Raw genomic sequence first — 16232 nt, forward strand, 5'->3', positions numbered from 1 at the left:
CCGCTCTTGTTTTTTGCACTTCTTCGCGTGTAGCTGCCGTGCTGGTGGAGAGCAGCGCAGAAGGACAGAATGTGGAGAGATGAGACAGAGATCCAAGGCCAAAGCACTGATAAAAAATGCATATCAGGCAGAGGAACGAAACATTGGCAAAGTCAGGAAAGTCGCTTCAGAGCTGCAGTAAATCTCCCCTGACTAGTTATTTAGCGATTTTAATTTAAAATGGGTCCACTTGCATTAATCCAACTGGGTTTGGATTAATACAGACGACAACTTCATTTACATTCTCACTAAGAGATAAGAAATGACAGGACAAACGTACGGTGGATGGAGGGATAGAGTGTGAGGGATACAGTCGCTGTCCAAGGATGACAGAGGAGCTAACAGCTAACAGCTAACTCCTCTCTGCTCGTCAAGTGTTAACAGTGTGAATATTAAATAGGAACAGATTGCATTACATAACACAGGCCTACATAGAACCATGCGCAGATTCACCCAATGGAGCAGACTTTTACATTGTCTAAAGTATAAACATAAACCCAAAATTTATAATTGATTTGAATGTGGTTGTGTTCTAATGTCTTCATGGGTTTAAGGAGGATACATTATATCACCATAACACTAATTGAACCCTGTGTCGCTTTTCGTCATCGTTTCCATAATAACGCACATTTTCCTGTTTACCGTCTTGTAGGACACACGCGTTCTGCAATATTCAGATGCACGTGTGAGGGCGGGGCCCACACACACACACTGGGGGGTCTGACCAAATCTTTCCAACTTTGCTTTGTAAAGCTGGAGCCTCAGGCAAACAGTTACATTAGACGATGTTTTTGTGCGAACTAGGCAAGATTAAAACTTGTAGATATCCACTGGGGGATTTATGGATAAAATTGAGGGTGAGAGAAATGAGGATAGAGTGATGCATAATTCAGCATGAATGGGATATGAACGTGCATGCATATTGTATGAATATGATAATTTCTTTAATGTGGTTCATCAGAGCGCTGAACATCTTGTCAGTCACCGACGACATGAAAGCAAACACACGACACGTGAAATCGCTTCTCGCGTAGTCACATTAACGGTGAGGTGATGTGGTGATTGAGTCGTTTTGCTGTTCAGCTGGAAGTGCTCTTCGCTGTCACACTGAGGGATGAGGTTTAATATGAGGAACAGGCTCGTGTAGTAATAGGATACTGTGATATTGTGATGAATTCCCTGAGATTCATGAAGATTCATGAATTTATAAAGGTATATTTAAACTTGCTGACTCAACAAACATATGATCATCATCTTTAAACTTTTACAAGTATATATGTATATATATATGTATGTATGTATGTATATCCACGTGAGGAGAGAAGCTGCACCGAGTGTGTGAGAGCGAGACACAAGGAAGCGCACTTCAAAGCTGGCCCACAGCTGAGATGAGAGTGTGTGTGTGTGTGTGTGTGTGTGTGTGTGTGTGTGTGTGTGTGTGTGTGTGTGTGTGCGTGCGTGCGTGCGTGCGTGCGTGCGCGCGCGCGCGTGCGTGCGTGCGTGCGTGTGTGTGTGTGTGTGTGTGTGTGTTTGGAGGTGGCAGTGGGGGGGGGGGGGGGGGGGTTAAGAGGGGCTGTGATCCCCCTCTATCTCTCAGGAACGTGGAGGCTGTACGTGGTCATCACAACCCGCTAAGCATCGGCCCTGCTTTTTAACCCTTGTGTTAAAGACAATGAGTGCACCATTAGAGTCAAAGCATTTCTGTGCCGGATGGGTGTCACCTACACATCGCCGCAATATTCCTCCGAGGCAGGAGGAGGCAACTAATGGGAAGACAGTCCACTGTATATACTTCCTATTGATCTCCTTATTAAGGCTTGTTGAGACCTGAGGTGCCCGGAGCCGCAACCATTAAAACGCACCTGAAGGAAAACACGATCGCACTCTGGCTTCATCCTGAGTTTAATCACGCCTGCAGAATCGTTTCTGCCGTCAAGGCTGTGAAAATGGTGTCAAAAAGAGCGACGTCGGGAGTATTCATGTAGAAGTACTTTAAGATTTGAAAGATAATAATGAAAGATAATACAAAATCAATGTGAGCGGATGTGTGTGGGTTTGTTTCGTTCGGGATGTGGTCGGGAAAGCAACTGTTCAGACATGAACTTGTTCAGACACATAAGCAGAGCGGCTGCCGGGAGGACGGAGTCGTCCTTTCATGCTTTTGCGTGTCTGTTCCCTCTCACTTGCTTCCATTAGGTTTATTTATCCAGTTAATTTGGAATGTCGCTGGGAATTCTCACAGCGGCGGGGGCGACGCCGGCTGCTGCGCTGTTATTTCAGTCAAACTAAACACACGGAGCTGGAATCTAAAAGGAATACTTGCAATTCAACCGCTCTCGTTCTTATAGGTCGAGATCAGATTTGACTCATCTTTGTCATGTTAGGCCATTTTCAGGATTTTATACAAGTCCACTGAACAAGTAAAAGCAAATACAGTCTTGCCTGAGTGACATAATGTCATGTAGCGTTGTAACTCATCTGACGGCACTGTTAGCTCCCATTCCCCCGTGTGCTGCTTTAAATTATGCATTTCACTCTTTGGACTTTGCCCAAACAAGTAGAAGGCATTCAGAATGACATCGTCTCATTTCACGTTTGGAACTCTGGCTCTCTGCCTCCGTTTCCAGCATGCGCTTCCATTCAGGCCTCCCAGTCACGGGGGCCTGAGAGCGGGAAGGCCCTGGGCTGAGTGGCTGTCTGATTTACAGGCATTCTGGATGGTTGGCTCACCATGAATTCCTACTGGGCTTGCTAAGGCTTACTGGGCGCACTGGCTACTCATCTTTCTACAGTGCGGACAGACAAAGGCAGGTCTGTTCCTCTGAGAGCGAGCGACCGGAGCCACTTCCGACGCGGGCGAGTGAGATGGATGAAGAAACTTATGCTTTAGTGGGATACGGAGAGAAAGAGCTGAAAGCAAAAGGCACCAAGCTTGATGATAAGTGAGGGGTTCAATGAAAAAGGCAGAGAATGATACGAAAGGCGAGAAAACGACGTAGCATTGATGAAATGTTGCTTCCTATTGTCCTATTCAAGAAGTATTTGATTGCACAACAGCAACGGTCTGGTCCGAATGCCAACAGCAGCGTCCATCTCTGACACGGTGTTTCAGTGGAGGAGGTATTTTACTACAGCTCGTCTGCAGAACGACACCTCGCTCGGCTCCATCTTGCCCTGATTTCATCTCGTCCGCCGCTCCATCCAACACTTACAGCGGGTCCTCGTCTCCTCTCCTCTTGGCCTCCAGCCCCGTCCATCTGGCTCCGAAGCATCTACATTTTGTGTAAATACCGAGCAGCTTCAGTGGGAACCTAGAAAGAGGCGTTTCGAGCGTCTATGGCTGCTGACATCCCAACGTGGGCTTAAAGTAAAGTCACTCTGTGGTACTTAACAGTGACCTTACTCTACCTAACAGCCTTTTTATCTCCACTGTGGATTTACAGTGTGTCTGTGGTACTTGCTGGAGGTCTGTGATGTATTCCTTTTAACTCTTTTAACGGATTTAAGCCTAATCCGTTATTTTAGTCTGACATTCCTTCGCTTCCTTGCGTTTGATATTTGTCTTGCATTTATCCTTTGTCGCATTTATTTAGAGGATTATTATGGGCTATTTTTAAGAAGGATCGCTTTCATCCCTTTCCTCCCTCTTCGTCACGATCATGATGTCAACAGCTGGGGGAGTGGACCGCATCTGGCGCACAGCTGTCTATTATGGGAATACATGCAGCCTGAATGGACTGAGAGGACAGCAGGAGGAATGAGGGGGAGTATAGTGGAGGGTGGCTCAGCAGTAAGAAATGCCATGAAGAATGTTAAAAAAAACACAAGTAAATATGGAGTGAAGGGATAGATGAGAAAAAGTAGAAGAGAGTGAGAAAAACACAATAAAATAGGCAGAAATCAGAAGCAGGGAGGACTGATGGAGGCAGAGAGATGAAGGGATAGTCATGTGGAGTCAGATGCTCCTAATCAGCTGTGATGCTGTCAGAGCTCCTCGCCATAGCAACCATGAGTCATAGCACCGGTAAATAGAGGAAAGCGAAAGCCTCGCTCACACGTTCGCCGTGGCATCGCTCCGCGTCTTACAAGCGTAGCGGGAGGTGAGCCACAATCTGGCCTGTGAGCAAACAACGCCTTCTTCCTGAGTCCACCCGTTTTCTGTGGCGCTATTACCGGGTTTACCGCGGTTCACTAAATTAGGAATAAAAACACAGTATTACATAAGCATTTCGCAAACGACTGTGGATGAAAGAATCCTGCAAGAAGCTGCAAGTGAGTCCAGCTAAAAATAACTAGTGATTATTCTATTTATAAAACTGTAGTAACACACTGATGCAAAATTATACATATAAAGACTACGCAAACAATACAATGGCTTGATTGTGTAACAAGGGGAATGAAAATAAAAACAGTCTTTTCAGATGCCGGAATAAGCTTCTCTGGTGCATTTTCTACTCATTTGATGAGGTTCCCGTAAATTTGATTATTGCAGATTGTAACAAACTTGTTGAAGCAAATCTGGCACAACCTCCACTCCCTACTTTGACCCCCAGTGTAAATGTTCAGTTTCTTCCAACAATCATGTACCTGACATCATGTACCTCGTGTTCCTCCTGTCACACACGCACATCAACAACTAAGCCCTCCACCGTTTCCTACGTCAGCCTTCCAGCATCAGAAGCCTGAAATCAGCTGTCGTCCATTCGCCACCGCGTCTCTGATTGCCTCAGACAGCTCCATGCAACGCTCAGCGCACAGACGCACGCCGTCAAGCGTAACAAACGCCCGCCCGCTCTTATATTCCGGCCCCTGCCTCGCCCGCTGCCACCTCTGCACACAGCACAGTGAATAGGCGCCTCTGTGCTGGAAGGTTTAACTTGGGGTCTCGCTAACAACCTTCTCCTCCTCGGTGTCAGTCTGAAATAGGGCGGCGTAAGAGCCGTCGACGTATTTAACGCTGGGCTGAAAGCAAAGCTGAGCTGGGCGCACAATGAAGCAGAGCAGTGTGAGAAGACTGTCACCAAAAGTGGGCTGTAGCAGCAAATAATGAAAGATTAGACACTAAAAAAATGCCAGCGCTGACCATCACGGCTCGCTTGCTTCACGTACTCTGGATTTTCTTTTTGAACATTGAGCAGCGTAAAGAAGAGGGGGATGATTAATTACGCTTCTTGGAAGTACTGTGATCCTGATTCTACCCGAAGCCTCTGCATCACTGGTACAAAAACCACCAATACTGACCACTGTGGCCACACTGCAAATGGAGAAATGGGTTAAAAGCGCTCTGTATCGGACACTCACAGTAGGCGCTAGATGCAATTTGGGACAAACTGCGCGGATGCGATCGACGTGCACAAAGCAAAGCAGCTGTTAAAAGCTTGGAGGAGGATAAAGATCAGATCGGGCCCCGGGGGCGAGCGGTGGCGTTCCAGCGGCCTGTTTTGGGGCTTTCCAGATGTGCGTCCGTCGCCGAGCTGTTATGAGCCCCGAACAGGCTGAAACATCGCCAAGTAAATAAGTCAAAACTCCAGTGAGACAAAAATAAACGCAGGCCTTGACAGTTATTAGTTGTGCTGAGCGCCCCACTTTGAGTTGCGGCTGCTGAAAAACACCAATTTCTACTTTCCTTGTTATCTGCAACGAAAAACGCCAGTGAAGCAAAGAAATAAACTGCTGATCGCCAGAGAAACAGGCACACGCACACACACACACACACACACACACACACACTTGATCAAACACAGAGGAAAGCGCGCATCAACGAATTCACACGAGTGTCCACTAGCAGTCAAATCCACCGCTCTGATCATTCATCAATCTGCCTAAACATAACAGCGAAGAATACAGCAGCACCAAACGCAGAGGCTGCATTCAACTGGCCTGGAGAAATCAAAAGGCTCCTCGCAATCAGACAGTAGTGTGACAGTGTATCTTCTGTGTACACTGACATAATCATATCCAATGGATGGTTTCAGTCTCAAATTAAAGGCAGCATCCAGTTGTCAAATGTGGGCCATAAGTCTTGTTACTATTTGAGACTGTCCATTTTTATTCATTAACACCCACCAAAATACAGCATTTTATTAACTATCTGTCAATGTGATATCATATCATACCCCAGAGCAGTACCTAAACCAATGTTATAATTTCAGTCTCTACTTTTCTGCAGCAGCTGTTCACAAACCTATAAATTCATAAAGTCATAAATGAGTAAAGGAAATTCCTTAAACTGGAGAAGCTGATGACCTTTAACCCAATATAGTGTTCAGACGCCCGGTGCCCGGCTTTGAGGAAGCACAACGTGGCTACCGGCAGTAGCAGGTCCGGCGCTGGAAGTGGAGTCGCTTGTTTAGCAGACCCACCCTGATCAGCACAAAGGGGGGGGCAACGCCCTCCTCCGTCAACAGCCAACCCAGACAGCACCCTGATTGGCCAGCTGGTTGACCTTTGATCCCCCATGCATTGTGGTCTCAGCCGACAGCCCTTCCCCCTGTGTGTGTGTGTGTGCGTGTGTGTGTGTGTGTGTGTGTGTGTGTGTGTGTGTGTGTGTGTGTGTGTGTGTGTGTGTGTGTGTGTGTGTGTGTGTGTGTGCGTGTGTGTGTAATAACAAAAGACAAGTACTAATGCACAAATCACTGTGGTGGACAATGGTCTAAGAGGAAACTGAGACATTCCGTCTGCATGTGTGTGTATACGTCAGATGAATTCATGTGTGCAGTGCTGTGTGGAGGCTGGCGTAGTGATGACTAAGTTGCAATCGTTTAGGTACTGTAGCTTTTTTAATCCAGCACAGTTTTATTACTAACACTAGAGCAAATAGTCTTCCTTAAGGCCAAGCATTAGACTAAACCTAAGCTTTTGCCTTAGAGTTCCTGTGAAATCAACTACTGACCAAAACTAACTTCATAGCAAACCTGGACTCTCTAGTTTAGAAGAAGTGATCAATCTCACAGTCTCATAAACCCATAGCACTGAAGTAACCACAGTCATTCTTCGACCCTAAATCTGGCCTTCCTATATGACCTGCCAGGCACCAGATCTTAACACCCTTAACGGCCTTCACCCAATTCCAGACCAACGATCAGCTCCAACTCCACGCATCCCGTGATCCAAACCCAAAACTATCCCTCCACCTGACCCAGTAGTTGTCATAGCGCCGGTGTGGACTCAGCAGGCGGAGAGGCTCTGCCCCTACTTTCTTAATGGACCCTAATGGACCCCCCCCTCTCTCTCTCTCTCTCTGAGGCACTGGGTCAGGGTAGACCACCCCCTAACAGCATGAGCGGCTGTCTGAGGAATGCCATGTCATGCAACAGATGGAGCTGCACGGACAATAGAGCCGCATGCGTTTACCAGACCCATATATGAAGGCATGTGCCAAGTGCGTGTGTGCGTAATGATGCCACCCCTTCCCTCAAGAAAGAACGAGCCCCGAAGACGGAAGAAGACACGTCCAGACACACGGACGCGGAGACGCGCTTATTTATGGTCTCACATTAGCCTGTTTAAACTCAAGGCGCGTGTGCGGGGGCCACGCTGTCCTGGAGCAAATACCTAGAAAGAGCGCCACCAAAGCAAACGTAAAGTAATTATTGGCCCATAATCAATGGGACTTTTCAGCGCTTCGTTGATACCTGATCAATTCCAAGCGGATGGAGATGTAATTAACTCTAATTCCTCGCCGAATCGTTACAATACGTCCAGACAATTTGCCGCAGGCTACTTCAGTAAGTTACATCTATTTATTACACGTTGGTTCAGTTGGGTTCAGCATCTACACGATGGGGACCTCTGCGCCGGTAGTTTGGTGTAAGAGGCATCAGAGGGATATTTACAAGAATATAGTTTTTGTTTGTGGGTTGGAAATGAGCTAAACCGGTGTCATCAGAGCTCTGGGCACATTTCATTCATTTCACACGCACGGGCCCACGGCGAGTCAAAAGCGTTGCAGGTGGATCCATTCCCCGCTAAACTCTCGATTCAGGACTTTATAATGGTCACGAGTAGGTCCTCGCTTCTTAACAAGGCATTCTTAAATTACAGGGACGTGGTCGGGTCTTCGTATGAGCCCGTAAGTGTCGGTAAATAGGCATGCCGAATGGGACGGAAATCCAGGGAACTCACCCAAGAGGACGACGGATGATCGGCTCCGCGCTGCTCCTCTGTGTAAATCCAGGACCCCGGGCAGAAATAGAGGAGACCGAGGAGGAATAATTTCTAGCCCGAGTCGTAATTTCACCAAATCTTCTTCATCCGCACGGGGAAGGCGATGCGTGGAGGCGATGTGGAGCCGCGGATCAGCCCGGTCGGTGCGCACACGCATACACACGGATAGAAAAGACGCACAACAGCAATCCAAGATCACTCTTTGGCGAAGAAAAACAAAAAAGCCCCGACGCCGCGTTTCGAGGGGGGATTTCGTCCAGGCTGGTGCGTGTCCGTAGTATTCTCGGATGCTTTAGTTGTTGACTGTGCACTTAATGGGCTGCTGCTTCCCCCGACTCCACCCGCTAACCCAGCCTTCCCAGTGCGCCCATTGGCACACACGGCCGGACATGCAAATTCCCTCTTCCCATTGATGTTTTCCAGCAAAGAAGGGGGGAAAGCGTGGCGCTCCGTTGCTGGCGCTCCACTGCGCCATCGCGTGGTGCTGCGCTGTGACGGCGCAAATTACGCGCATCATCCCGACAGAGTTTGAGCCCAGGTCCAAAACTAGAGCGTTTTCGTCCAGTGAATTGAAGTCGGCTGCTTCGTACGTGCTAAAACAACTCCACAATGCGTGAAACTGCATGAAGCAGTGCTTCTCCTTCACTGTACATTTGCTGCAAACTGTGGTTTTTCATGCACCGCATCAGAGCTCACTGCAGTTGTGCTGTGAGACGGGCTCAATAAAAGGAGGCTAAAAGCAAGTACTAATGGAGACACAGTAAAAGGCATCCTTCTCCATCGGGTTTTTATGATGTTAGTGAAAGCCTTCAATCCCAGTGCCTGTGCTGTGAATAATAATGGTTTGCGAGCATCCTGTAGCATCAGTGGTGCTTTAATGGACTGAATAAAGACAAAAAACGAAAAAAAGAGCATTGCTTTGAAATATAAATAGATGCTGACAGTGCAGACCAAATCAATGCCACCATAAGCTTATGCCGTCATATTTTTGGAGCCCAAAGTAACGTGACGCTCAAAAGGTCAGTGCAAGCACAAAGTAGGAGAACGACCTCAAGTCAATGCCATTTCTAAAAGGTCTAAAATGAAAATGGAAAGATCAATACAGGATGGAGGAAATCCTTGGCTTCCAGCTCGACACCTGCCAGTAAAGTTAAATGTGTGATGCTTTCACATTTACATTTACAAAAACAGCACACATTACCGTCCTCAGATGTGTTTAAAATATGATAAGGATGGGCAATATTTTACAATATGTAGCTTTCTATTTAATATACTGTATAATGCAGAGCCGTTTCTCATCAGGCTCCCTTAGACCGTGGACTTTAATACCTCTCCTGATCTTACCCGTCTAGTCTGCCAGCCATCACTTTTAGGAGAAATCTTTATTCGTCAATTCATCAGGATGCACACAAAGACCTTTGAACGAGACAGAGCACTTGGCAGCATCTGCTTTGCGATGCAGCACCCTTATCTCCCCTAGATCGTACGTTATAAAAATATATGGTGAACACTGAAGCCAAATGAGGAGGAGAATCAAATCATCTTCACTATTAAAAACATTAAGGACCACGTTGTTTGCTGAGGAACTGTAGGCTCGTGTTTGTGTGTTTGTTATGGCAACAGCATCATGCACATATAATAACATAACAACCTAAACAAATTCAATTATCGTGTCGACTAAATCCACAGATGTAATAGAAAATTAAACCATTTAACACATAGTTGTTACATGAGAATACACGTGTCTTTCACAGCATTTCAATTCTTTCGATTCGATTTCAATTCGATACGGTCATAGATAAATCTGCTGATTCTGCTGAAGACCTTGTTTTCTCTGTGTCTTCACTTTGGTGCCCACTCTGAAACAGTCTATGTCATACATATATACACGCACACAGTAACATACTGTAGCTGCTGGACTTCTAAGCACTGGCCCGCGCCACCTGCTCGCCCTGCCTCCTCCGATTGTAAGCATCGTACACGTCCATGAACATGTCCCTGCAGGATATGCGAGCCTTCAATTTGGAGCAGATGAGGAAGGAGCCGGCCATTTTGCGGTGGAGGGAGTACGTCTCCTCGGGTGGAGGGGTAAGGCGGTGGCGCAGCATGACGGGGATGAGGCTCTGAATGCGCTGGGTGGTGCTCTGGGTGCCGAAGTCAAACGGCTCAGAGGACGCAAAGGCTTCACCGAGAATCATAACTGCCTCCACATGGGCATCCTCAAAGGCCTGATGAGAAGCAAGAAGAGACATTAAACTGACAGTATTTAGGTCTTTCACTGTGCATCACAATCAGCTGGATTAAAAAGTTCAATTGTAAGAGCAAGTATTAGAACTAAAAAGAATATGGAAGCCGACAGTGGTACAAACTGGCTGTGCCACAAGTCGGTTTTGCAATCTAGAAAGTCTTTTTTTTTACCTCTTTTAACAAAGACAAGAAACAGAAATAAGAACAGAGGAGGAGGTGGAGTCATGCACTTTAACTGAAGGGAAAGGGTAGTGAGAGATACAAATAAATCAAAACATAAGAGACCAAGCAGGATAAACCAAATCAAAAATAGATGAGCCCAGCAACAAAGACAAAAATACCTCACCTTGGCCTCGAAGCCAGTCAGAAACTTCAGGTCCTTCGATTTGCGAAGTACAGTGGCTCTATCGCCCACAGAAGCCGCATGCACCACCTTAGTACGAAAGCACAGATGAAAATGTTGTCATAATCAAATGCATTTTACAAAGACCCACTTACACTTAAGTATACAATAATCATGATCATGTTGGAGTATTTACTGGCTGCTTTATCATACCTGTATGTACTCGTCTGTGAATGACTCTGGGTAGCTTCTGCAGGCCCCAAAGTCCAACAGAATCACCTAAAAAAATAGAGTTTTAAGCTTGCAATTACGCATAAATAGTTATGACAAACTCTTCAGACATGGACTTCTTGTCCTTACCTTATTTGTGTCTGAGTTGTAGAAGAAATTTGCCCAGTTTGGATCCGTTTGCATGAACCTGAACTCAAACAGCTCTCTGAGACACAGCTGGAGGATGTTGAAACAAATCTGAGAGGACAAGGCAGGTTTGCATTTACTGACATATTCTTCTTATTAATGATAATTTCATTCTGTATCTCCTAAATCAAGGACATAAAGCAGGAGATATGTGGCCTATAGATCACATATCGTGCCATCCATTCGTCTCTCATTGTCTGGTACCATGTACTCCTGCAAGCTCTCACAACCTAAAGACGTCGTCTCACTGTTTCGCATACAACTGCATAATCTGCAACGGTTGTAACACATAATTACTGTGACAGTAATTCTCATTGTCCCTTTTACATCTATGTTTAAGATCCTGCTGTGTAATTTTCCTGCACACACGTCTCCTCAGTACTGGCCATATCATTTTATGGCACATGTTGAGCTATAATAAAAGTGATTTAAATTATAATTCTGATTACCAAAAAGGAGTGACTGTCCTACATTTGCGCTATACTTTAATTTAATCTTAAAGAAATGATGACACGACCAATGAAACAAAGTAACGCAATACATGGAACACATTTTAAAACCAGAGCTACTTCATCTAGTCCTGGTTCTGTGTGAACAACATTAGCCGCCTACCAACTGTTATTCCTTTCTGATGGAATATGTTGTAGCTGTAGCTTAGTGAAGAGAAAGGACAGCTGGACATTACCACATAATGTAATAAAACAGCAATTAAAATGTCACCTGAAAAGAAAATTGTGTAAAGATATATTAATGAAAACATCTGTAAAGTCCTCTGCAATACTTAAAATGGCCAGAGAACCTTCAAAGTCTATTTACTATCGACAATGAGGAAATTCCAGATGGCTGTTATAACCTATACTGTACCTGGTTTCTGGTCTCTTGTGGCAGGTCTACACAGCGGTCCAGTGGGACGCCTTGTACAAGCTCCATGGCCAGCACTCTCTTTCCTGACAGCTCATCAATCACCTCAGGGACTTGGAAAAACTCATCTGCCTCCAGCAGGGAACTGGGATCACATGTAAAAAAAAATTAAAAACAGGCACACATTTCATATTAGGGGCTTATATATTTGCATATTATACGCTCAGTAATAAACACAGGAGACTTCTCACCTTTATGACAGCTTCAACTTGACAACCAAGAAGTTATAACCTTGTAAAAAATGTTCTGGCAGGGTTCCTTTATTGGTTTGAATTATACTGTACAGGTGGTCCTAGTAAAGTGGCCAGTGAGTCTATAAAGAATATGTATTTGGAAGGAAAGCCACCAGGCCTCAGAGGAGAGTTCTGCTACATGCACTGCAACATGTGCAGTCTGTAGAAGTAGCAACCATTTAGTGAAACCTAATTACAGAGTAACCATGCTTAAACTTGAAATTCTGTGTGGTTTCTAGTCTGAAGTTATTGGGCTTCAGTGGGAGGCTTTATAGTTCATCACACGACATAAACCTACCTGAACTTCTTGGCACACTCTGCTTCGCGTTTATAGTCGCATTCCCATGCCAGCTCCTTCTGAAGAACCTCTAAGCTGCTGTCTGCAAATAAACCTATGGGGAAAATACGCAAATCTCAACATAAGAAGCCAAAAACACATGACTGTTAGATTCAACTATATCTCTTAAAAAATTCAACGTGTGGCAATCAAATCACTAGCGCACGGCCATAACACCCAGGGAGCTGGATGTACTCTCTCTTATACAAAACTAATCAGGTCTGCCAGCTTCTGATGCATCCATCATCAGTTCTTACCTTCTGGTAGAACAACACTCATTTTTAGTACAGACATAAGATTGTTTATGTCACTGTGGATGCTTTCTGCCACTCCAGGATACTGAGGAGATATATGGAAAGAACAGTCAAGCAAAGGATTAAGAAAAAGGAGACATAAGTTACAAGTATATTGCCATCCTACCTGGACCTTCATTGCTATTTCTCTGCCATCTTTTAGAACCCCATGATGAACTTGGCCAATGGAAGCTGCTGCAAATGGTTTATCTTCAAAGGACATTAACTTCTCTTGCCAGTGTGGACCCAGTTCTTCCTCTAGAACTTTCTGCAAAAATCAGACACACATAGTCAAGAATTTTAAAAATGTACAATAAACCTATCATTTGTGTCATGTCATATCACCAGAACAAAAACATTGCATAACTGCATCTTTACCTTCATTTGCCATGTAGGCATGAAGTCTGCACTCTGTCGGACCCGCTCAAAGATCTTCTGCAGCTGGGGATTGATGAAAGAGTTGTCTGACAGAATGGATTGAGAAAACATTAGATAGCAACTGTGACTAGCCAACAATATTCATTGATGCTGTTGCTATACGCCATACCTTGAATGCTGAGCATCTGTCCTATCTTGAGTGCAGCTCCGCGTACTTTACACAGTGTGTCGACTATTCTCTCAGCATTAGCCTCAGACAGAAGACGAGAATCTAGCAAGGCACTCGTTTCTAGTACAACAGCATAAACAGGTAATTTGTCTAAGGAGTAATGTTCGTTTAAACTGACAAAACTGTAGCTATGGCACATCATTAAAATACCTGTTTTTTGTTTGCCTCCTAGTGACTGTTTTGCCACTTCTGCAATGGCTCCGATCCCCAGTCCTACTGCGAGTCCTGCAGAGACAAATTACTTTAAATAAACTGCACCTTATAAGTTGTTGATGAGAATATAAGTTAACAAAATAAATATAAATATCAAAAATTAAATTGTCAACACTTTTCCCAATAGAAATGATTTAAATCAGTACTATATTTACAGTGCATCAGAAACTAAATGTGACATGTTCTTCCACTCCACTTTTCTCCTTGTGTCTTTAGAGCCAAGAAAGCATGTCTTGATAAATATTGTCAATTCAAAATGAATAACTAATAAAAACACATGTTGTACGTACCACCAAAATTTACCAGCCTGCTGATTCTTGAAGCAGGAACTTTCCTTTCTTTGGCACGATCACTCAGCTGAAAGGAGACATATCATCACGAAAGCAGTCAACACAAATGATATCTGAAATGATATATAAAATTATATCTAGAACTGATGAACTCAACTTGAGAAACAAAGGACAGAACTCTTACATAAAACATAAGATACATAAAGTGTCTACACAAAATTTGGTTAAACTCCTCATCTGTGTGCATGAACCAATAATGTCATCGATATGAAAGTATATTTATTAGAATTTTTTGTTTACAACTGAAATAAATTAATTCATCATAAAGGAAGACAAAACATTTGACTACATTACTCTGAGGTAAGTAAGATTTGTTTAGAATAAAATATAGGTATTCCTAGTGTGCTTCAGAACTATTACAAATGTTATAAATGTATACTGTTCACAATATAAAACAACAAACCTTCTGCCTGGTGGGTTTTACTAGGGCCTGCTTTGTTTCCCTAGCCTTCTTAATGTCCTCTGGAGTAAGTCTGGCAACCACAGTGTCATGGAGAGACCTGGTCTGATAATAGCACTGGTGGCGGGCAGCAGTAGTGTGGAGAAGGCGAGTATTCTGCCCCACCCAGCCAGTCCCCCCTCCTGCTGATCCAGGGGGAGCAGACAAAAACAGTGATAACCTGAATATGTTGAAACTATAGTGTGACTTCCTATGATCTTACTGTGTTTTGTACATTTTAAATAAGTAATATAAATAATACCTTTGGGGATCTCTGTTGCAGTTTCACCTTCTATGTGGCTTTGGTCCACTGTATGAGTGGCAAACTCAGACCCCATGGACCACTTTGCTACTTCATCTGGATCCATGTTCTCCCAACCCTCAGCATCGGGAAATACATCCTCTTTTATTGGTTGCTTCTACAAACACAAAAGGGTTGAACAATAACATAAATGGAAATGATCTAGACTGCATTTAATCACTTTAAATGTCACTTACAGTTATCCTCACCTCATTGCTGCTGCCCATAACGGCGCTAACCATTCCTTCCACCACATTCTGGGCAGCTTTGACTACTGGTGCCAAGGATGAGTTGCAGGTGATTAAACTGAGCTGTTCTCCCTGGGTGGCGATCAGAGCAGAACCCACTTTACTGGCCCCTCGAAGCACCTGCAGGACTTCTGACAGCATCACTAAAAAAGGAGGTGAAATGGCAGAAGATACATTAGACGTAAAATGAGTGACAATAAAGTAGAACGACGGAATTCACAAAATATCAGACACACCTAAAACCCTATGTTTGTTAATTAACGTATTTGAACATTTAATTGGACATAACAGTGTTTAGGGAGAGAAATTGTATGTAGCTGTCTAGTACATTATTTAACCTTGAATGTGATTAGCAGTCCATGTTTCCATATGTGCTAACCTCAACTAAAACGTGTTGCCCATTGTAACAATGTAAAGTATGTAATGAAGTAATTCATGATATATCTACAGAATTAAAGAAACACGGTTATATAGTCTTTACTCTTTTCCAGTAGCTAGCTCCTACATCAGCAACTGCTAACTGGCCATTTAAATAACAAGCTATGTCACATCAAAAACATTATTTTTAACGTGTGCAATGTACTTGCAGAATTAACGATTCTGTTAATAATATATGAATTAACCAACTTTTATTAGAGGTGTGTTATCCACGTTTTCCTCTGCGTCCGTCCTTTTCCACGAGTATCTTGCTGTACGGTCTGTTTTGCAACGACTCGACACCAGGAAGTTTGCAGTTAATTGGCTTGACTGGGATCCAATCATGAGTCCAAATGGTAAAAAGTAGGCGGAAGCCAGCGAGGAAAAGTTCTGTCTTTAACCAATGGCATTGCGAAGCAGCAGAAGATTGACGCGTACAAAGCAATGGTTGGTCCAATTGAAATAGACTTGAGGCGGACCTAAAGGATCCATATCAGTGAGACCGGAGGGGGTAATAAAGAGGACGTACAAAAGCCGTGATTTAACCCCATGCCCCTAACAAGTGCAGTATTGTAATATAATGTAGGATAACACTGTGCAAAAATTTGAGTTGTCGAAAATAAATAGATATTATGTTATCATTTGAATTATCTCAACTAAT

General features: G+C 44.1%; 2 protein-coding genes across 3 annotated transcripts in view; both read right to left on the reverse strand.

Annotated features, from left to right (window-relative positions):
* numbl (NUMB like endocytic adaptor protein) overlaps positions 1-8577 on the reverse strand; it is a 33721-nt gene extending 25144 nt beyond the window's left edge. The window contains exon 1 of the mRNA XM_029170814.3: positions 8164-8577. The gene's annotated coding sequence lies outside the window, so the exon portion shown is untranslated. The remainder of the gene's footprint in view (positions 1-8163) is intronic.
* A 991-nt stretch (positions 8578-9568) lies between these two features.
* coq8b (coenzyme Q8B) lies at positions 9569-15945 on the reverse strand. Of its 2 annotated transcripts, none has more exons than XM_029170817.3 (16): positions 15782-15945; positions 15116-15297; positions 14868-15024; positions 14570-14748; positions 14107-14173; positions 13754-13828; positions 13544-13663; positions 13375-13460; positions 13124-13264; positions 12961-13042; positions 12665-12758; positions 12077-12218; positions 11156-11263; positions 11009-11074; positions 10799-10885; positions 9569-10433 (listed from the first exon to the last, which is right to left on the reverse strand). In XM_029170817.3, coding segments are annotated over exons 1-16 (1893 nt in total). In that variant the 5' UTR covers positions 15783-15945; the 3' UTR covers positions 9569-10127. The 2 variants fall into 2 exon arrangements, with proteins under 2 accessions (XP_029026650.1, XP_029026649.1); XM_029170816.3 differs by having other exon boundaries at positions 14570-14751; positions 15782-15936.
* Between the last annotated feature and the right edge of the window lie 287 nt (positions 15946-16232).

This window comes from Betta splendens, chromosome 13 (assembly GCF_900634795.4).
Source record: "Betta splendens chromosome 13, fBetSpl5.4, whole genome shotgun sequence".
In the NCBI taxonomy this organism is placed as follows: domain Eukaryota; kingdom Metazoa; phylum Chordata; class Actinopteri; order Anabantiformes; family Osphronemidae; genus Betta; species Betta splendens.